Genomic DNA, 22,552 nt, shown 5'->3' on the forward strand with positions numbered 1-22,552 from the left:
CATCTCTCACCTGCATTGCATACCAAGCCGAGTGTGGGGTGAGCATGATAGAAGCAGCCCACCCACACAGGGACAGTAACAATTTGGGGGTTTACTGCAAATCAGTTCTGCCATAATCAGGATTCCACCACCACTATCTCTCCATCTGATGGAACAAGTGAAAACATCTTTAGAACTGTTACTGCACAACATGCTTCAACTTGTGTTGGAGAGTAAGGAAATAAGAGAATATGAAGTCCTCGACGACATCATAAAGACATGCTAATTATTGTTGTTGAACCAGGGATTTCTCCCACTTACCAGATTAGGGACCTCTTTATCCATGTCCAAAGTGGGTCTTCTTAGTATCAAATGGGCTACTTTCACTCTAGGAAAAAGACCAGAGAACACTCTACACCAGAGATCCCCAACTCTTTTGGACTGATGGGCACATTTAGGACTTTGAGAAACTGCTTTGGGCATGACCACAAAATGGTCTCATAGAGGATGTGGCTAGTTCTATAATGGCTGCCATGGGCTGCTAGTCAAAAGAGATGGTGGGGGGAGAAATAGCAAGACTAGAGGCTGGAGAGAGGGAAATAGCATGGCAGAGGGGAGGGAAAAAATGAGGCTAGAAAAGCAAGGCTAGAGACTGGGAGATGAGAGAAGCAGGAAGAGAAAGGGCTGAGTGCAAGAGAAAGAACAAGGCTAGGGGCTAGGAAGGGAAAGATGAATGATTTCTGCATTGAGCAGGGGGTTGGACTCGATGGTCTTATAGGCCCTTTCCAACCCTACTATTCTATGATTATATGATTGTATGATAGGAAAAGGAGAGAAATAGTGAGGAAACAGGTTGGGTGGAGAGAAATAGTAAAGCTAGAGGCTGAGAGTGGAGAGACAGAGTGAACAAAGGGCAAAGGTCTGCGGGGATGGAAGGAGGTTGGGTAGAGCCAGGAAGCAACCCTTCCTCTCTCTTCCTGCCCACTGAAGGGCTGGTCAGTTGCAGGTTCAGGAACAGGAAGGAAAACCTGCCCCCCTAATATTTTTCAGTATTACTTCCTAAACATGTTAACAAAACAAAATATGTTTCCTAGCCAGAGCTCCTAGCTGGGTAATATGCATTATGCCTCTTTGTGGGTGTGGCGTATTGAGCTGTGGCACGCAAACTTTGTCCTCCTTTCTTGCACAGCAAACATACCACATTAGCAGAGTTGGCCAGTGTAGCTTCGCTTTCCGGGTTGGATTTGGTTTCCCTCTGTAGACAGCAGTGTGTTTTGACTTGGCACGGCTAGAAGAGGTTGACGATGCTGCTCCACTTACCTACTGCCCTCCAGGACAGCTTGTCCCTACAGGTGGTCCTGGTGTTCCTGGCTACCTTTCTGCTCGTTGCTGATTATGTAAAACGGAGGCAGCCAAGGGATTTTCCTCCAGGACCTGTGCCTCTTCCGTTTCTGGGCAATCTTCTGGATATCGATGTCAAGAAACCTCATATCTCTACACAAAAGGTAAGGATGAGGACTGGTTTGAGCACATTATCTTGGAGTAAATCCTTATTAAGGAAACAGTTACAGGCATTGCACTTTACAAAGGCTGCAGACAGACTGGAACAGATTGAGAGGAGAGCAATGAAGATGTTCAGGGGTCCAGAAAACATGTTGTATGAGGAAAGGATGGAGGAACTAGGTATGCTTAGCCAGAAGAAGAGAAGGCCATGGGGGAACATGCTTGTGCTCTTCAAATACCAGAAGGGCCATAGCATTGAGTATTTGTCTCTGCTGTTTCGGTGGGCAGGATGAGATCTCACAGGCATTAAGGTACAGGAGATTAGACTGGCAGATCATTAGGAGAAAGACCTTGATGATAAGAGTAGTCCTACAATGGAACCAATTGCCTAGTGGGGTGAGGTGGGCTCTCCCTTGCTGGAAGTTTTCTAGCAGAGGCTGGACAGTTATCTGATGGGGATGTTCTGGCTCTGTAATTCCTATGCCAAGCTGGGGTTGATCTGGATGGCCTACAAGGCCCCCTTCAAGTCCCTGATTCTGTGAAATCCTGAGCTTTAGAAAGGAGCTTCTTTCCTCCACAGGGTCCCTCACCGGCTGGAAGTACGGCTACTCTGAGCATCCATGGAGTATGCCCACCCACTTCATAGTAATCTGAACTGCAGGCTCCTAAGGCCTCAGTACCTGTACAGGCAAAGGTTTCTAGGATGATGTATTGAAAACCACCATCATATTTACATGACATGGGCTGTTGTGGTTACCTTAATTTCTATGCCACTTTCCCCCAGAAATATACCCAAAGCGGCTCAGAGTCGCAACACCAGAATACACCATTATGGTAGCCATTCTAGTAACCACTCACTTCCAGACACACAGAGGTGGACCCAGAAGAGATTTTGAGGGCACACAGGGAGCTTCCGGTGGGAGGAAAGGGGTATCCTTCCACTGGATACCCCTCTCCACAATCTTGTTCTGCCAGGGCCCAGGGGTATCCTTCCACTGGCAGAATGATGATCCTGGATCCAAGCCGATAGAAACAATCCAAATAAACAATTCTCTTCAATAATAATGTATAGCCTTTCTAATTCAGTTCAAAGTAGGTGCTATTAATCAGAAAAACATATTATCAATTGGTATTATTTTATCAGATGATGAAGTATATAAAGAGCATAACGTGCAAGCCGCTCCTCAAAAGTGCCAAGTGCAGGGAAGGGCAGCCAGATTTCTGGCCGCCTGCACCAGTGGATCTCTCCCAGGCCCCACAGGCTCCAAGAGCAACAGGACCTGGGTGGGTGTGGGGGGAGTTAACGTTCAGTCTCTTTCTGTGTGCTCTTGATGTTCTTGCTGCTGTTTGTCCCCAGAGTCTGGTATCCAGAGGCATGCCACCTCTGCATGTGGAGACCCCGTTTGTCCTCACATGCATTTGATACGTATATCCCACAAATGTGTCTGTTCCTCTCTATGAGCCATCTAAACTTGTGTCCGTGAATTCCATCAGTAAATTCAGCATTATGTGAATAAGTACGTCCTTTGCTCTGTTTTGAAAGTGCTGCCAATCAGTTCTCCCGGGAAATTGCAAATCTCGCATCCTTGGGCTTTGTTCTCATGGATTTTGGGGGGATCATGTATTATTTGATGGCAACCAAAGTTGCCTATTCTCCCTACAGGCATTCTTTGAGCACCAACTATACATTAATCTGGAATGTATCCAGTCATTTCCATTGTTCCTCCTTCTCCCTCCAGCTTAGAGAAAAATTTGGAGATATCTTCAGCTTGCAGATTGGAAGTATGCGGGGTGTGGTTGTGAATGGATTGCATCTGGTGAAGGAAGCCCTTGTTCATCAAGGCGAAAATTTTGTGGGTCGTCCAGAATTTCCTCTTATGCGTGAAATGTTTGGGACGTCTGGTGAGTTCCTTTTAATAAGGCTAAACTTCTTCTAGGTTTTTTTTTATTGTCTGCCATAAAATGTGCAAACTTTTGTTTAGGGATTTCAGAGAATTCCGCGACGGATCTCGCTGAGGCCGAACGCCAGTGCATTCAGCCACCGCCTCCTCCAATGCTGCTGCCACCTCTGCTGCTGCCTTCTCCTCGCCACCACATTCTCTGCCCTCGCCTCCGCCTTCTCCTCGCCACTGCCTTCTCTGCCCTCGCCGCCACCTTCTCCTCCCACCGCCTTCTCCACCACCTTGTCTACCTTCACCGCCACCTTTCCCTCACCTCTCCCTTTGCCGCCTTTGTTGCTCCATTGCCACTGCCAGGTCCTGAGGCCTGGACACAGGGTTCGGGCCTCAGGCCAAAGCAGTGCACAGCCCTAATTTCAATGGGATTCAGTTCCAGGTAAGTATACATAGGATTGCAGCTTTATGGTTGTAGCAACAGTTGTTAACAATATGAACTAGGTGACATTTTACCTGTTCCCGCTTTCCAAAATGTTTGAAACAAATTTAATATATAATAAATTTAGCATTAAAACCCAGTCCCAAGCAGTAAAATGCACAAAAGCAGCAATACAGTAGCAGCAGTAGCAGCAAAATCAGAATGATAGCAGAATTAAGCGCAACCAGATAAAATCCACCAGCAAACCTTAATCTTCACCAAATGTGTTGCAGACATGTGTCTTAAGCAGGGCAAATACAATAGCCAGAAAGAGAAAGGAGTCCTTCTTTCCAATGTAAAAGGAATGTTAAAGGTGCTTAGCAGTATAATGTCAACACTTTCCATCCAGGACTGGGTTCGTCTAATGGACTTAGCTGGAAACAACAAAGACGATTTGTCTTATCAACTCTAAGAAACTTTGGCCTGGGCAAAAGAAGCTTTGAAGAACGAATACAGGAGGAGAGCAGATATTTAACAGATGCAATTGAAGAGCAGAACGGTAAGGCCTAGTGGTGCTGAAGATATTTAAGCAGCTGTTTTGTATGCAGAAGCTCAACAATATTTTTGCTGTGTTAGTGCTCTAGGGGACAAATATAGCAAGTGGTTACACTGCTAGAGCAATGATGGAGAGGAACTTGGGCCAAATACAAACAAACACATTTAAGGCCTGACACCATGGCACAGATGGCAGCACTGTTAATAGCAATCGGGAAACAGCAACCTGTTCCCCTCTCCCAGCTGATGGCTGATCAGCTGGGTGGCAGGAAAAACCGCGGAACGTTGCAGGTTGCCCGTATGTGTTTGAAAGAAATTAATTAAATGCTCTGTCAAGGGCTCCTTGGAGGCCTCTCTCAGTCTAATCCAGTAGCCAAGACCAGACACAGACAAAGGGATTCCTTTCAGAGCTTTATTCTTCTTTTACAATTTAACAACTCTACTGTTTGCAACTAGATCTGAGCAGCACAGTACCTATGCCCTAAGTTGGAACAGTTGGTCCCCGTCTGAAAGGGAATTACTGGCAGACCCCTGAACTTAAGGACTAGGGAGAGTCCCTCCCCTTTTCCCTTGGATCCTCTGGGCGCAGCCGTTGTTTGCGCGCCAACTGGGCACTACGCCTCCTTTCCGCGCCCTCCATCTGGCGCCGCTCTCTGCGTCTGCGTCGCGCATCCACCAATCTGCTATCTCTGCTCGGTCACTCCCTGGACTACTTTCTAATCTAGGAATGCTGGTGGGAGGAATCTCCGTCAGCTGTGGGCCCTGGGAAAGAGGAGCGCGCTCCTCTCCCAGGAGCGACTGCTCTTCCTCAGAATCAGAACTACTCTGGGATTCTATGGGCTCAGTGTCCACCCTGACATGCTTGTTCCAAATGTCCTGCTTTGGTAAATTATGGTTTGATAATCTTACAGGTAAATATGCTAGAAATCTATATCTAGAGCTGTGAAGCTTTCATTAGTAGCATCACTAAGGCTGTAAGACTCCACCAACGCACCTTCATGCTCAAGGCCTCCTCCATCTGTAACACTGTGCTGTCCTGGTGCAGAATAATCCCTTCATCAGGGTGCAATCCTATACATGTTTAGCCAGAAAGACGTCCTGCAGCATGGCTGGCTGAAGCATGGTGGGAGTTGTAGGGCTTTTTTCTCTGTCTACATTCATAGGATTATGCTCTAAAGTATAAAGGAGACAGATGTTTCCTTGAAAATGCAAATGTGAAGCATGTCACATACATAACTCTATACAGCAGAGTCCTGTGCTACTCCAGTTTAAATTACTGGATTTGTTAATAATGTAGTTAATACTTTTTTCTATTCAAGGTCCTACTACTTCCCACATATTATATTTTTGCTGAATGGGAGCCATAATCATAGTTATTCTAATATTTCCTCTGCCATCTTTCTTCTCTCCAGAACAACCATTTAACCCTCAGTTTCAGATTAATAATGCCGTTTCAAATATCATCTGTTCCATCACTTTTGGGTACCGCTTTGATTATCATGACAGCCGTTTCCAGAGGTTATTGCACTTGCTTGATAAAACTATGCAGCTTCTGGGAACTCTTTGGAGCCAGGTATGGAAGCTTTGCGATCTAATGGGCAACCACACCAAATCCCATGTTTCTTTTTCTTCTCTCCTTTAGACTGTCAAAACCCGACCTCAACATTCTTTTCTTGCTTCTTGGAATGGTTCTTCTCAGACATTCTCAGACAAGCTTTGTGATTTAATGGGCAACCACAAGCACATCTCAACTATCTTTTTATTCTGATTAGAACATTCATCTCCCATGTCTCTGACTGGTTGTCCTCAGACATTATTTTCCTTTTGTGTCAGATCCCCTTCTGCAGGAAATGTGGGGTGACACTGAAGACATATGGGTTGGGGTGTGTCTATTTTCAATAACGGATGGAGCAGCCAAAAAATACAGGTCATGTACTACCACACAGTTCAGACTTCAAGGTGGGGAATCACGAGGCTGCACCAGAACCCACTTTTCTATTGTGGTAGCTTCTCACAGGCAAGAAATTGGTTTGGGGGGGCAGTATCCTACCCTGCCGCTCTGCTCCCACTGTTTCTGTGGCACCAGCAGGACCCACCACTAGTGCTTCCTAAAGCAACCTTGGAAATGAGTGGAAATGAGTGGTTCTCCCTTCTGGGAGCTTTGCAGACCTGCCCCGTTCTGGAAATGAGCATTTCAGCTCATTTCTGTTTGCTTAAAGGTTCATTCGCTTCCTGTCGCGCTAGCTGTGCACACTGCCCATTTTCTACACAAAGAATATTCAAGCCCCTGATCTCCCAAAGTCCTAGAATGTTTATGCAATTAAATAACAATGGCGATTTTGAGCAAATTTATAAATTGGATTCAAGAGTTACAGCATGTGCTGCACTCCACACAGTGATGCATTAAAATGCCATTCGCAGGTGATTTCCACAGTGCGTGTAGAACAGGGATGTCCTTTGTGATAGCATCCCTGTGCTAAGTGCAACTCATGCTCTGCAATTCCTATTCTGACCAAAGAGTTGAGAATTCGCCATGCAGATACCATTTTGACGCAGCATCCCAGTGGCGATTATTGTGTGTACTCTGGGGCCATACTCCTTTAGCTTTTCCTGGAATAGGCCAAATATGTCTTTTCATTCTGCTAGCTCCTTTCACTTGATAGTAGGATGATGTTTGGGGAGGTTTACTAGACGTTCCATGTTTTTTCTCCTAAACACAGCATAATTTTAGTGTTTGTTTCCCCAGCTGTACAATGCCTTTCCAGCCCTCATGAAATGTTTGCCCGGGCCTCATCAGACCATTTTTAAAAACTGGGGAGAGATGAAATCATTTGTGAGAGAAATCATTGAGAAGCACAAGGAAGACTGGAACCCTTCTGAAACCAGAGATTTCATTGATGCATATCTAAATGAAATGGCCAAGGTAATTGACAATATCGAGAGCAGGTTGGAATGAACATGTTTCTTAATTTTTAGGAGAAGAAGACAGACACCGTGTCAAAGAATAGAACAGGCCAATTGATTTGTCCTAATAGCCTTCAGTGGTTTCCCTCAGCATTAGCCCTATTCAGGTGTTCTGAAAGAGTGTTGTTTAAACATGTGAGGAGGGGGAGCATGGTAGTCCTGCCCTCCTCCGGCATCACTCTTATTGTCCTGCACATGTGAGGGGTGACTGAAATGAAGAGATTCATCAATCTCTCCATGGAGGTTCTCTACACACTCTGGAACAGTGAATATCCAGCATTCTGGATTGTGTGGAGACCCCCATGGATAGAGGAGGCTCTCTGCTTCAAACAGTCACCCTCCACTCATGCAGGGCAACGAAAGCGATGAGGGACAGGGGCAGGGCTAGAGTGTTCCCTCCCCTCATGTGTTTAAACAACATGCTTTCAGAATGCCTGAATAGGGCTAGAGTTCCCATTGATTCTGCATGAATTCAGACAGGGGAGGGGTATGTGCATATCACAAAATGTTTTCCAAGGGGGTGGGATTTCACCACTTGTTCACTGCCTACACTGGTGGAGTTACAACAGTGTATGAGTTAAATTCACATGTGCATATATGGCAAGCTAGCTGGTGCTTTCTAGGCTTACCAGAACATCCCATCTACTAGTCTGTTGTGACACTTTATACATGAGAGTAAAGTTGGTACCTTGCTAGTTTGGGACTTATTTTTCAGCTCTCTATGAAAAGATTGTTGTGTCCGTTAGGAAAGTTTTCTTGTGTGTGCTTTAGCTGTGTGTTCAAGTTACTTGCCAACATAAATTTCACAACTTGTCTGTCAGAGCAAATAGCTGACATGACACACACACTCTCTAGAGGAATCACATGATCTACTGTTATTTCTGCCTGTCTGAATACAATCTCTCTGGGCTTTGAAGTCCAGATCAGGAATTACTGGGTGTCTTTCTTTTCCCTTTATTTAGTCCCAGCTTCAATGATTCTCAAGACTATTAATCTGGTGGTATCAAATCCCGAATAGAGACATCTTGACTCGCAATGTGATCAAGTGACAGCTGGGGACGATGTTCGCATGAAGTTTTTGTTGAAAGCATAACATGCTGCTGCATTTTCTCTTTTTAAGGAGGATGTTGCTTCCAGTTTCCATGATGAAACCCTCCTACATTCAACAATGGATCTGTTTTTTGCTGGAACTGAAACAACTTCTACAACGCTGCGCTGGGCTTTGCTGTACATGGCCATTTATCCAGAAATTCAAGGTTAGAAATTTATTTTTTTCTGTTGAACTACTTTTTAAAAATTAATGCAGTACTGTGCTGTTACATTGCTATACTAAGTGACTCTTTGCCCCTGTCTTTAGCCCAATAATAACTGCACAAAGCTAATTCCATAGCAGTGTGTAAAAGTCTCTTCTGGGGACTCAGGAATAGAACCGGGAGCCAGGATATGTGAACTCTGCTCCATGATCTGCCTCAGTCAGGATATTTTCTAAAGTGATACAAAGCTCTGGAAGCTGGAGCTAGTGCAGCAGCTCGGCTGTGGTCGGGAGCTGCCCCTGTCCAGCCTGCAGCTCCTTTGCTGAGAGAAGCGCGCTGGCTGACTCTTCTCTGCCGGGCCAGGATTGAGGCTGTAGTACTCGTGTACAAAGCCCTAAACATCTGGGGACCCGGATATGTGAGAGAGCGCCTTCTCCCTTACCAAGCTGCCCAGTCACTGAGGCCGTCGGCGGGCTTCCCCGGCGGCTCCACATGGGCCCAGGGCCCGGCTGGAGTCCACCAGGAGAAGAGCCTTCAGTCAGCCCCCTTCCTTTGGAAATCCCTGTCCCTGGAGGACAGGCAGGTACCAACCCTGCGTCATTTCCAGCCCCTCCTGACAACAGCACTGTTCCAGGAGGCGTTCCTTAATGGACCGGACACGGTTTCTATTGGCATTCTGTATTTTTTTAAGTATAATTTTAATGTGTTGTTGTAATCTTTTTATTCTTTTCCTGTTTTATCCTTTGTGTTCACCATTCTGAAACCTGTTCTACATGTGGAGCGGTATATAAATATTGTAAAGAAATAAAGAGGTAATTAAACACAATAAGCAGAAACAGATATCCGCATTCCAGTCAATGTGGTGCTCTCATTTGGACATTTCAGTGCAGGAAATGCAATTCATGTACAGTTCTCAGCATCCCTTTCAAAGATTTTCTCAGACTTCTGGGCTTGCATCTGAGCATCGTGGCTCATGCCACATGGAAGCCCCTTAACCTCCAAGGTGCCATTGCACTTTTGTTTGTTTGTGTTTTGCTTAGCAAGTCCGGGTTCTACAGGTGAATTACAGCTGCAGTGTAAAGAAAAGGGGCACATATTGTGGAATAATCGCTTTGTGGAATACTGACTTTGTGCAGCACTCAGCAGGATTTAAAAGTTTGCTTGGCTAACGTGACCACACTTCATTTGACTAAGTGCAGGAAAAATGTAATTTCCTTCTGCCTATTTGTCATGATGTGTATATTTGTGCACATAATTTTCTTTGCAAATTGGAGAATGTCTACCAGCAGATACTTCACAAATCCACACTGTTAGCTGTTTGTCAGTGTGTGTGTATGTGTGTGTGTGTGTGTGTGTGCGCGCGTGCGTGTGCGTGCGCTTACACCCACGATTTTCTGGGGAGGAATCCTATCTCAGGCTCACATGTACAGGTTGCAGTGGCAACAAATGCTGTAACAACTTCTGTACTGGCATGTTCCGCTATATATAGCTGGCAGTGGTTAGTCCAGTCCAAAGGGGGTGGATCCTCCCTCCCTCAGGAGGCCTGTTTCTGTCTATTGAAAAGGACTTGTCCTTGGCTGAGAGAGCTCAGGTCAAATGGTCTGAGTGAATTGGTGTGTGTACGCGAGCGAGTGTGCCGAAACAAGCCAAAGATAGCTGCCCTCAAGACTCCTTTGTTCCCAGAGAAGCATGACTCACCCCACCTTTACAAAGGGGTAAAAGCAAAGGGCTATTTGTGGGAGAAACCCAAGGCATGAGCTGTACTTGCTGGTTAAATGATACCAAGTATGAAACTGCTTTCATTGATACCTTTTAGCAGTTTTTATTTGTTTCTACTTTTTAAAGGTCTCATTCATTCTGATTTCTCTAAATACATACACATTTATTTTTTTATTGTTCTAATTCTGTACCTGAAGGTCATATGTCCACCCTTCCATATCTGATTGGCTTAGTATACTATTCAGAGTTCTAGCCTCTCCATAATCCGGGAGGCAGGTGTCTTTTGTCAGAGGCTTTTAAGCGGCATGCACTATCCCTAAATTTGGGGGTTCTTTTCTTAAAAGCATTCTAACTGTCTGCAAAAAGTTAGATGGTGGTAGCTGTTAAACCCTTGGGGTGGACATCCCTGTGTCCCTCGATGGGCCTGATCCTTGATGGACTTGTTCATACTTATGCTTGTTCTGTCACGGAGAGCTACATATTCTTCTCATGCAAGCAGAACTGTGTGTGTATGTTTTGCCAACTGTGCAGTCATTGCCCTTGACCCGGCTCCCTGTTTCTTGGAGACACCCTGCTTCCTGAGAGTTTGGGTTTGTTTTTCTTGTACCAACAGCAAATGTTACTTTGTGTTTCTAGCAAGGGTCCAAGCGGAAATAGACTCTGTGATTGGCCAGTCGCGACAGCCAGCGATGGACGACAGGGATCGCATGCCCTATACCAATGCGGTTATTCACGAAGTTCAAAGGATAGGTAACATTGTGCCTTTGAATTTGCCCCGGATGGCAGCTAACGACACAACACTGGCTGGGTTTCGTTTGCCCAAAGTAAGTGTTAAGGAAATAATCTTAGTAATATATCTTCCTGTGAGATGCCAAAGTTTAAGCCAATCCGAAGTTCTCAGTTATATCAGACCCTTTAGTTGTCACTGATGGAGAAAAGCTTACTCCAGTGGTACCCAAACTTTTCCGGTCAGTCAGCATGTTTGGACATTTGAAAGTGTCATGGGTGCTCTCACAAGATGGTCGCCGTTGGGGCCTTGCGCATTCATACAATGGCTGCATGGCTGCCCTTCCAAAAAGACCAACTGGTGAGACTAAAAGAAAACTACCTAAGATCCAAGAACCTAAGTACAGGACAGAGGATCTGAAACAGAAAACCACCCTTTTGGACCCAAATAAAGTTGGTACTGAAGGGCAGCACTTTCTTTCGCAGCACACCAGTATCCCAATTTTTAAAAAACTTAATAAAAACAATCCTAAGAATTTTTTTAAAAAAAACATGTTGGGTAGGGAGCCCGGTGGGCACCACATTGGGAGACCCCAGGCTTACTCACTCAGTTGTAGGTCTGAGCCTTTGCATCAGCTTAAAAGGGAGGGCGTGACTGTGTGGACACCCCCTCCAGATCCCTTGACAGACAAGGGCCTGTAGCCTTCCAGGCTAAATGGGGCGGCACTGCTCAGCCCTCCAGCAGTGACACTTCAACCTGGCCGACCCTTCTGCAAACCCCACCCCACCTCCATCAGGTTATCAGGGACAGCTTCCAGCCTCCCTGCCTGCCAAGGCCAGACCAGCAGGTGGACAGGGAGTTGGGCGACTCCCCCTGGCTCTGCTTTGAGAACACTGATGGAGATAAGCTCACACAGACTCTGACCTTCCAGAAACTGAATAGGCCCAAGCCCTTCCAGGCCACTTCTAATCAAATCCCAGCTATAACCTACAAGGCCCACTGCAGTACTGAAGCTGAGCCCTGACACCTCATTAGGAGACTGCAGGCTTACTCACTCAGTCATAGGTCTGGCCCCTCCCTCCATGATATGGTGGTTTGCCCATTATTCCTTCTCCTCTGCTTCTATGGAGTTGTAGAACTTATGGGCATAACAGCTGCAATAGCACTGGCTCAGGCAGATGCACAGGCCTGCATTTTTAGTCTTGATGGCTTCCTCAGCCTGAGATCTCAGAAGGATGCTGGAGTCTAAATAAGACTAGGATATGCCAGTCTTATGAACACATTTTCTGAGACTTGGTTAGTACTACTGGGAGATTTCCTTTTGCCTCTGTGGTTTGATTTGGCTGCTATGAGCTGTCTGGAGTTATTGCTATTTTTGCAACTCTTGGGATGTATTGAGGACACAGTATAATCTGGATGGGGTGGGGTGGTTTGGGCTAGCTTTGCTTCGTTCCAGCTCCTTGATGAAACCGGATGCCCACTCAGTTCTGAGTTTGAACGGATACACAGACCTGAACTCTGTCAGTGTGTGGTGTTTCTAATCCTAACTCTAAAATAGTCCCATGTTTTGATAATACATTTAAAAATCTATAAGGGGACCTGAAGTTTTTGTAAAACATTTCAAGAACTACTAAGTACTGAACAGAGATTCTCACAGCCAAAAATTGACCTTTCTCTGTGCGTCTGCAGATAGAGTTGGAGGCTTAGTACAGTTGTAGAGCCATTGCTCAATACACTAAGGAGTTCCCTGACATTTTAATCTGCTTTCTTCTCTGCTCTTTCTTTGGCAGGGAACCATCTTGATCCCCAGCTTGACATCAGTGCTGTTCGACAAAGATGAATGGGAAACGCCTAATGTCTTTAATCCGGGCCATTTCCTGGAGAATGGTCAGTTCAGGAAAAGGGAAGCATTCCTGCCATTCTCTGCAGGTATTTTTTTTAAAAGGTGATCATAACACCATAGAATGTTAGGGCTGGAAGGGGCCTGTAAGACCATCGAGTCCCCCCCCCCCCCGCACAATGCAGGAATCCCTAGATTGCTCCTAAATATTGCATAAAGCCATGACTATGTGGAAGCTTGAGTCCCCACCCGCTGCTCTCACCATGCCTGAAATGTCACTCACTAATTCATAGGGTCAGTGTAGCTTTTCCTCATTTTGCCAGAAACTGTTGCTTGAGGGCCAGAGATCCTGCTCCATGATCTGGAACAGGAACAACTCTGTGTTGCTCTGCTTGCCACACTCTGAACCAAGCCATCTCCAAATGTAAAGAGAAAAGGGCAGTGAGGGGTATATAAACCGCAGCATATTACGAACTCTAAGTTCGGGTGAGAGTTCCTCTCGAGGTTATCCTCTGTGTCAGAGCAGCTATGTCCAGAAAAGCTGTCGTCAACAGTTGCCCTTAAAGTTATGGGACATTGTCTCCCAAGAGACCACTGTATCGTCTGGATGCATTTGTGAGGCCTTTCTATTTGGCATTGGCTGTAGAGCGGGGGTGCAGGACCTCCCACCGGGGGGCCAAATGTGGCCCTCCAGGTTTCCCCAATTGGCCACACCCCCTTCATTTGGATCCACCCACTTTCCTCTGACCAGCAATTGTTTGGTTTTTTTCCCAGCATTTCTGCAGTTTTCCCTCCATTCAGAAAGGCTGAGATGCCTCTCCTAAGGCTCAGTTGTGGCAGTAAGAACTTTAAGCTAAAATAAAGTGACAGTTAGGGTATTTTACCCCACCCCCTTTGCCTTCCTTCCTATCCTCCACTAGAATGTGGCCCCCAAGAACGGCTCTGAAATGGAATTTGACCCTCTGGTTGAAAGAGGTTCAACACTTTTGCTAGAGACCTTGTTCAAGCCAGCTGACGGTTGCAGCAGGTATGATGTGCTCAACTAATATCCATTTGAAACAGATATTGGCATGGAACCAGACGGGAAGGCAGTGGGGTCCAGCAGAGGCTCATCACTGGAGGAGAGGGGTGGGGAGGCCATCTTCCCCCTGCATTACCTCTCATGTTTCTCCAAAGGGGTCCTGCTCCTTTGCTTTCCAGAGCAGCTTTTCAGGAGGCACAAGGGGCCGTAGGGAGATGGAGGAATCGCGATGATTGCCTCTGCGCCCTCTTCTTCAAGTGCAAGCAGAGCTCAGTGAAGTGGATCCAACCCATTAACTGGATGCTTTCAATTCGTATTTTTGTGAAATGTGTTGTTGCCTTCTCCCAGCCATTGGGATGTGGGGAACAGAGAAATAAGCATTAAGATATAAAATTCGAAATACATGAAGTTCTGTATTTCAGAGTTCTAGGAACCATGACCAAATCCGCTTTGTTCCCCCATCCTCCTGAATAAGAAATGGGTATAAGGGCTTGTACGTGATTTCTGATTACACACCAACTTTTAAAGGCATTTTATTTCCTGATCTGTCATGGTCCTGATGGGTGCTTTGCTGTGTTAGTTGCTGTAGCCACAACTAACTGCAAAAGCAGAGTGTCAGGACTGATTCTGAGTGAATGGAGATAGTTAGCAGTCCAGATTCAGAATGTGAACAGCAAGAATGGGGGAAGGCATCATCCCCAGCCAGTTCAGATATCACTAGGCATGCTTCTCATGAGGGTAGCACCCAGATGGCTGGGCCTAAAGCCCCCCCCCCCCCGTGAGAATCCAGGAGGAGGAGGAAGAGAGCGTGGAGCATGGAGCAGGGCTGGAGGGATGCTAGAGTGCGGTGCAGAGTGAAGCGGGAAAAGTTGGTGGTGGAGCTCAGACGGTCGACCCGGTTGGCGATGCGTGAGGGCGACATAGGGGAGCATCACTGGATGGGAGGGGTTCCCCTCCCAAAGTTATTCTAGCCAGCAAGTCCCTGTTCAAACTGCGGGCAACATCGTAGCTCCCATTTGGATTCCCTGCTGTCATTCCTTTGTAGCCTGAGAGTCTTCGGGGATTTGCATCTGTAATGAACCTGTTGAGAGTGAATTAAAGACGTGAGACTGAAGCTGCTCTCCTTGTGTGTGTGCATGAGGAAGGTGGGGGCCAAGGGAACATGAACGAGTCCACCATTGCAAAAGCCCTCTGCTAACAGGACCACTTTGTCCTTCTCTTCTAGGAAAGCGAGTTTGTCTTGGAGAGAAGTTGGCGAGGATGGAGCTTTTTCTTTTCTTCACTGCCCTAATCCAGAAGTTCACTTTCCAGCCTCCAAAGGATGTGACGTTAAACCTTGACTTCAGGATGGGATTTATATTGGGCCCACTGCCATACCAGATATGTGCATTCTCTCGCTAGGGAAACCACAGGACTCTGAAAAGAAGCAGGGTCAGCTGCGAGTTTCTCCTGCATTTCTGTTCTCATGGCCCAGTGTGGAACCGATGTCAGCCATTGTTCTATTCTTATGCCTTTATGTATTCCATTATTATGTCCCACTTTCCTGCCTGGATGTGGGATGCTTCCAGATGACGGTTTATGGTGCAATTGCCAGGGCTTTATTTCATGGGACTGCCGGATGGGGGAAAGGTCCAAATGACATCAGGATCCATTTGTAATCGGCCCATGGTTCCGCAGTGCTGCATCACTCTGTTTTACGGCGGTAAGGACGGAAAGAGCAGAATGACCACATGATCCCTTTGCAAGTGTTCTTTATTATGTTTAAAATAATCTTTGCACCTGAGAGCATTTGGTGCTGGCTCTGCCCTTGATCACACTCTCTTTGAAGTGCTGCACGTGTTTTTGGGTTCCTTTATGGGTCACATGTGTCCTATCCTAATCCTAGAAAAGGGGACGCCAGCGGCCCCACAGGCTGGCAATGGTGGGATGTCAAAGCTTTTAAAGAGTGCCTCAGGGGAAGGAACCATTTTGTCTTCTGTGCCTGTGTTTGGAGACTTATCGAATGACTGTTGCACTGGAATTCAGAAACCCTGGTTAATCTGCTTTGTCCTATGGCACGTGGTCCCTTCATCCGCACAGGATTTTATCCTCACAACAACCCTGTGAGGTAGGTTAGGGTGAAAAGTCTGTGACTGGCCCAAAGCCATCCAATGAGCTTCTCCTCTTCCTCCTCACCTCAAGAAATTGTAATTGTAAGACGCTACGCTATTTGCGTTCCCCTTATTTTCGCCGTCTTAGTCTACGTAAATGTTTACGTAGACTAAGACGTGCCAAAATAAGGAAAGTGATAGATTTACGTAGCCTATCACGGTGTTCTTTTAAAATTTAGCCGTGATAGGCTACGTAAATCTTTACATAGCCTATCACGTGTTTTTTTTTTTTTTTAAACCTGGAAATGGCAGTGGCGGCAGGCGGTTGGAAGACCGGTCGCCACCGCCGAACCGCCGCCGGAGCCGCTGCCGGAGCCGCCGCCGCTGCCAGGAAGATTTGCCCAAGGTAAGTCTCGTCCCAGGGGTGGCGGGGGGGCCAGACCGTTCAGCCACCGATTTCGGGGGGCTGAATGTGCTGGCATTCGGCCTCCCCAAGATCTGTGGCGGTATTCTCTGATATCCCCAGTTCTTTGACGCATGGCGGGTTGACGTGTCATCCATATCTGGGAGAGCCATTTCACCATGGGTTGCAGCGATCGGGTGAGGAGCACCTCGGCAAGAGCAGCAAACACCCCTGGCGCTCTTCGTGATCGCACCAGCCCATGCTGCCTCAAGCCTCCCGTGCCAGTGACTGGCCTTGCAACAAGGCTCAAATGGCACGTTGGAGGGGCTGTCACTTTTTTACCAGCCTGGCCCCGGAAATGTGCACAAATGCGATTTTTTAAAACTTTTATTTTATTTGTCAGTCTCTAGCAATTGCGCCAGTGTGCACTTACAACTGTCTGATAGGTGTAGCCTTGCCTTGTCCATGCCCTTGTATGTTTCAGCTGTCAAAAGGGCACGTTTGGGAAAGACCAACAAAAAATAGAATAGGATCAACTGTGATCACATTTGCACAAATTTCTGGGGCCCAAACAATAATTTTAAAAATGTGGAACCCCATTTTTGCAAATTTCTGGGGCTGAAAAAATATTTTCTAAAAGCAGGGAAATGAAAAGGGGTAGTGATCGGAGTGGGGAGGGCGACAGGACAGGCAGACAAGACAGGTTCTCCCATGAAACACACTGGGATACCGGCCAGAGCACCAAGGCAGAAGGAGCAGGGGAACAACCCACAGTGACCCTGATCATCGGTCAGGTGCACTATGGCTTTTTCTGCAAATAGCCCATAATGTGTAGCTTATTCACAGGGTGGCTTAGCGTGTCATGCGAAACTGCCCTGTGACTGGCCCAAAGTCATGCCCACCTCCTCCTCACTGGCAAGGAAATGTAAAACACGTGTTTGGTTCTATGGCAAACAACATCCTCCCAACATTTTATCCTTACAACAACCCTGTGAGGTACGTTAGGCTGAGTGTATGAGTCACGTTTGGCAGGGGGAGGGTGGCTTTCGGGGGGGTTGTTTTGGTTTTTGATTTTTGGTTTAAACTGCTCTTTCTCCCACAAACTTTCACCAACCTCCCTGAAATTTTCCAGATATGTAAAACCAACACTTCTTTCTGGCACCTGTAATTAAAGGATCCAGGCTTCATTTGTGGCTAGATGGCAGAGCTCAAAAAGCTAATTTCTGGAAAAGTCAAATAAATTACAGATTCCATAATTAACCATGGGGTCCATTTATAAGTTGTTATACCAACAAAGAGCTTTTGAATCTAATGAAAATAACCATGCATTCAATACAGGGAACCAACTGTGAAGCACCACGTGGGTTTAATATTCCATATTAAGTGAAAGAATACAAGCCACAGAAATCATGGTTAAATCATTATTCACCTTTTAAAACAGTCAGAATAAATTCAAGAAGAATTCAATTTGTCTTACATTCATCCTTTATCATGAGAGAGTTTTTTTGACTTCCATTGTTTGGTTTCAACTGCTGGTTGGTTTTGGTTATGTCTCGTGGTTCGTTCTTAGTATCTTTGGGCTGGACGTTTTAACTTGCTTTGTTTTACTGCTGGCTTTTATTGATGTTTTATTTTCATTATTCACCTTTTAAAACAGTCAGAATAAATTCAAGAAGAATTCAATTTGTCTTACATTCATCCTTTATCAAGAGAGTTTTTTTGACTTCCACTGTTTGGTTTTAGCTGCTGGTTGGTTTTGGTTATATCTTGTGGTTCGTTCTTAGTATTCACCTTTTAAAACAGTCAGAATAAATTCAAGAAGAATTCAATTTGTCTTAAATTCATCCTTTTTCAAGAGAGTTTTTTGGTTTAAACTGCTGGTTGGTTTTGGTTATGTCTCGTGGTTCGTTCTTAATACCTTTGGGCTGGAAGTTTTATCTTGCTTTTTTTTAGTGCTGGCTTTTATTGGTGTTTTATTTTCATGAACTTTCTTGTTAGTCAACTGCTGCTTATACAAGCCTCTTTCAGATAATTTTACTGGTAAAGACAACATATACAAGTGTTGAATGAATAAAATATACAATGTGTCAATTTTCCGTTTTTCTTGGAATGTAAGGATTGATATTTTGGGCACTTTTTGTCGCTGGTTACATCGCTCCCCCTGATTTGAATACCTAATTGTTCTCTCACCTGACCTCACCTTCACCCTAATGTGAATATATTGGAACAGGAGAATGTTGTTACACTATACTGTCTGGATGATAAAATACCAGACTACTAGGGTAGAATTGTTGCCCATCAACACTTAGGACCTAAGCAACAAATTAAATAGGCAGGGACACAGGTCACCATTTTCCACACCATGGTGACACGTGCTGTATTTCTGTTCAGTTACAATAATTACTTCTAAATCTGCATCTATGCATATAAATTAACGTATGCAAACTTTATGCAAATCACTGCCCTCTTTTTGGGAGATTCATATGTGGCCTCCCTACTGGAGGTTTACATCTACCCACTTCTCTCAGGAGTCTGTGCTGTATCAGCTTTCAGTCTGTACAGCTCCACCTCTCACCTCCATTGTATACCGAGCTGAGTGTGGAGTGAGCAGGCTAGATGCAGTCCACACATACAGGGACAGTAACAACTGTGGGAGGGGGACTGCAATTCTGTTCTGCCCAAGTCGGGATTCCACCTCCACATCCTCTCCATCTGACGAAGCAAGTGAAAACATGTTACAGCTGCTGCTTCATAACATGCTTCAACTTGTGTTGGACAGGAAGGAGGGACACAAGAAAGTATTTATTTATTTATTAAATTTATTAATCGCCCATCTGGCCAGTCACCCAGCCACTCTGAGTGATGTACAACACTAAAAACAGTTCATACAATAAAATTCAACATTAAAAACATCACATTTCTAAAATTACCCTAGCCCACCCCAAATGCCTGCCTGAACAACCAAGTTTTCAATGCATGGCGGAAGCTCATTAAAGAGGGGGTGGAGTTCCCTAGGGAGGGAATTCCACAGAGTGGGGGCCACCACAGAGAAGACCCTCTCCCTCGTCCTCACCAGCCTAGCTGTCCTGGCTGATGGGACAGAGAGAAGGCCATCCGAGGCTGATCTTGTTGAGCAGCCTATCTGGTGTTGCTGGAGGCACTCTTTGAGATAGGCTGGGCTGGAACAGTATAGGGTTTTAAAGGTCAAAACCAACACCTTGAATTTGGCCTGGAAAACAACTGGTAGCCAGTGCAGCTCCTTCAGCACTGGAGTGATGTGATCTCGCCGGCGTCTGCCTTTAATCAGGCGAGCCGCCACGTTCTGTACCAGCTGCAGCTTCCGAACTGTCTTCAAGGGTAACCCCACGTAGAGCACATTACAGTAGTCTAAACGAGAGGAAACCAGGGCATGTACTACCAATGGGAGCAGATGGTCGTGAATGTAGGGGCGCAGCCGCTGTATCAGATGGAGTTGGTACAATGCTGTCTGGCTCACAGCTGACACCTGAGCCTCCATGGACAGCTGGGAGTCTAAGATGACCCCCAAGCTGCAGACCTGGTCTTTCAAGGGTACCAGTACCCCTTTCAACACCAGGTCAATATCCCCCAAACTCCTCTTGTCTCCCACCAAATGTACCTCATCTTGTCAGGGTTCAGCTTCAGCTTGTTCTTCCCCATCCAGCCTTTCACCATCTCCAGACATTTGGACAGGGATTCTATGGCCAACCTTGGTGAAGATTTGAACGAGAGGTAGAGCTGCGTGTCATCCGCATACTGATGACACCACATCCCAAATCTCCTGATGATAGCCCCCAGTGGCTTCTCATAGATGTTAAATAGCATCGGGGAGAGGATGGAAACCTGTGGCACCCCACAAGTGAGCGGCCACGGGTCCAAAAACTCCTCTCCCAGTGCTATCCTCTCGTACCTGCTGGAGAGGAAGGACCGGAACCTAGAGTATTAAGTTCTCTGTAAAGAAGGCCATGCTGAAAGAGTTGCTTCCGTTGTTATTATGCTTAAAAGTAGGGGAGGACGAAAGTCACTTACCTGTCGTCGAAGCTTGTTCGCGGTGGGGGGGAGGTGGTTCGCTGCTCCCCCCGCGAAGTTCAGGCCGGGGGGGGAGGCTTCCCACCCCGCCTGGCCAAAATTCAGGCCGGGGGGGAGGCTTCCCACCTTGCCTGGCCAAAATTCAGGCCAGGGGGGAGGCTTCCCGCCTTGCCCGGCCAAAATTCAGGCCGGGGAGGAGGCTTCCCGCCTCGCCCGGCCGCGAACTCCAAAGTTTTTTTAAAAAAACAAAAACGCCTCCGTGATAGGCTACGTGACGATTAACGTAGCCTATCACGGCTAGATCTGCAAAGTCAGCCGTGATAGGCTACATTAATCGTCACGTAGCCTATCACGGGTGACTTTAAAAGAAAAAAAAAAGCGCATACGCTAATGGCGGCCCACATAGGGAGCCGCCATTCGCGTTCCTTATTTGGTCGCTGTAGTCTACGTAAATCTTTACGTAGACTACGGCGACCAAACAAGGAATGGGAATGTTGGCTCCCTATGGGGGCCGCCATTATCCATACGCGCTTTTTTTTTTTTTAAGTCACCCGTGATAGGCTATGTGACGATTTACGTAGCCTATCACGGCTGACTTTGCAGATCTGGCCGTGATAGGCTACGTGAATCGTCACGTAGCCTATCACGGGGGCGTTTTTGTTTTTTTTTCTTTGATTGCAATGGCGGCGGCGGCAGCCGGTCGAAAGACCGGCTGCCGCTCCCACCCTGGATGAACACCCGCTGAACCACCGGCCGGACCCGCCGCAGGGAGGGACATTCGGCAAAGGTAAGTCCCGTCCCGGGGGGGGGGTGCGGGGGGCGGGGGGGCGGAGAATTTCTCCCCGAAACTTGTTCGGGGGGCCGAACACGTTGGCGCTCGGCCCCCCGAAGTTTCGGGGAGAAATTCTCCACCATCCCTACTTAAAAGTGTTCTCTCAGTAATCCTGACAGCAACCTTGTAAGGCTAGCAAACCTGTATGATCCTTGTATTTCTGATGGTGGACTGAGCCAAAGAGATTGTGGTTACCTAAGGCCACTCAGTGGCTTTTTGGTTAAGGCATGATTTGAACAAGGGGTTTTCTCTGTGGCCCCTCCCCCAACCCTGACCTGCTCACCAGATTAAGGCCACCTTTATACGTGATCAAAGTGCTTCTTTTTAGTATAAAATTGACTATTTTCAGTGAAGACTCCATTTATTTAAGTAAGTATCCAAATGAAGCGGCAAGTGGAGGATATCTATTCAACTGTAGCAGGAGATTGAGGAGAAGTAAGATCTTCAAAGCATTGAATGATAGGTGGTAGGTGTGAATCCCTCCAGGTTTGTCATTGTATCATATAAATAAAAGACCCCAGAAGTGTTGCACTGAGGAGCTTGAGGAGTTCTTTGTATCACCTTAGAAAATATCCTGACTGAGGCAGATCATGGAGCAGAGTTCACATATCCTGGCTCCCGGTTCTATTCCTGAGTGGCCAGGAGAGACTTTTACACACTGCTATGGAATTAGCTTTGTGCAGTTATTATTGGGGCTAAAGACGGGGGCAAAGAGTCACTTATTATTGCAATATAACAGTACGGTACTGCTTTAATTTTAAAAAAGTAGTTCAACAGAAAAAAAATAATTTTCTAACCTTGAACTTCTGGATAAATGGCCATGTAGAGCAAAGCCCAGAGCAGTGTTGTAGAAGTTGTTTCAGTTCCAGCAAAAAACAGATCCATTGTTGAATGTAGGAGGTTTTCCTCATGGAAACTGGAAGCAACATCCTCCTTAAAAAGAGAAAATGCAGCAGCATGTTATGCTTTCAACAAAAAAACATCATGCGAACATCATCCCCAGCTGTCACTTGATCACTTTGCGAGTCAAGATCTCTCTATTCAGGATTTGATACCACCAGATTAATAGTCTTGAGAATCATTGAAGCTGGGACTAAGTTTGAATAAAGGGAAAAGAAAGACACCCAGTAATGCCTGATCCGGATTTGCTCTGACAGACCAGTTGTGAAATTTATGTTGGCAAGTAACTTGAACACGCAACTAAAGCACACACAAGAAAACTTTCCTAATGAACACAACAATCTTTTCATAGAGAGGAGAAAAATTAGTCCCAAACTAGCAAGGTACCAACTTTACTCTCATGTAT

General features: G+C 46.2%; 1 protein-coding gene across 1 annotated transcript; it reads left to right on the forward strand.

Annotated features, from left to right (window-relative positions):
- The first annotated feature begins 908 nt into the window (after window positions 1-908).
- LOC146348099 (cytochrome P450 2J2-like) lies at window positions 909-18,456 on the forward strand. The gene is made up of 9 exons (XM_084852360.1): window positions 909-1,484; window positions 3,222-3,384; window positions 4,205-4,354; window positions 5,763-5,923; window positions 7,097-7,273; window positions 8,435-8,570; window positions 10,923-11,110; window positions 12,804-12,942; window positions 15,100-18,456. Exons 1-9 carry the CDS (start codon window positions 1,284-1,286, stop codon window positions 15,273-15,275), a joined length of 1,491 nt encoding a protein of 496 aa, XP_084708486.1. The 5' UTR covers window positions 909-1,283; the 3' UTR covers window positions 15,276-18,456.
- Window positions 18,457-22,552: the final 4,096 nt, after the last annotated feature.

This window comes from Heloderma suspectum, chromosome 4, assembly GCF_057233095.1.
Source record: "Heloderma suspectum isolate Gila_16-S chromosome 4, 16-S_ref, whole genome shotgun sequence".
NCBI classification, from domain to species: Eukaryota; Metazoa; Chordata; class Lepidosauria; order Squamata; family Helodermatidae; genus Heloderma; species Heloderma suspectum.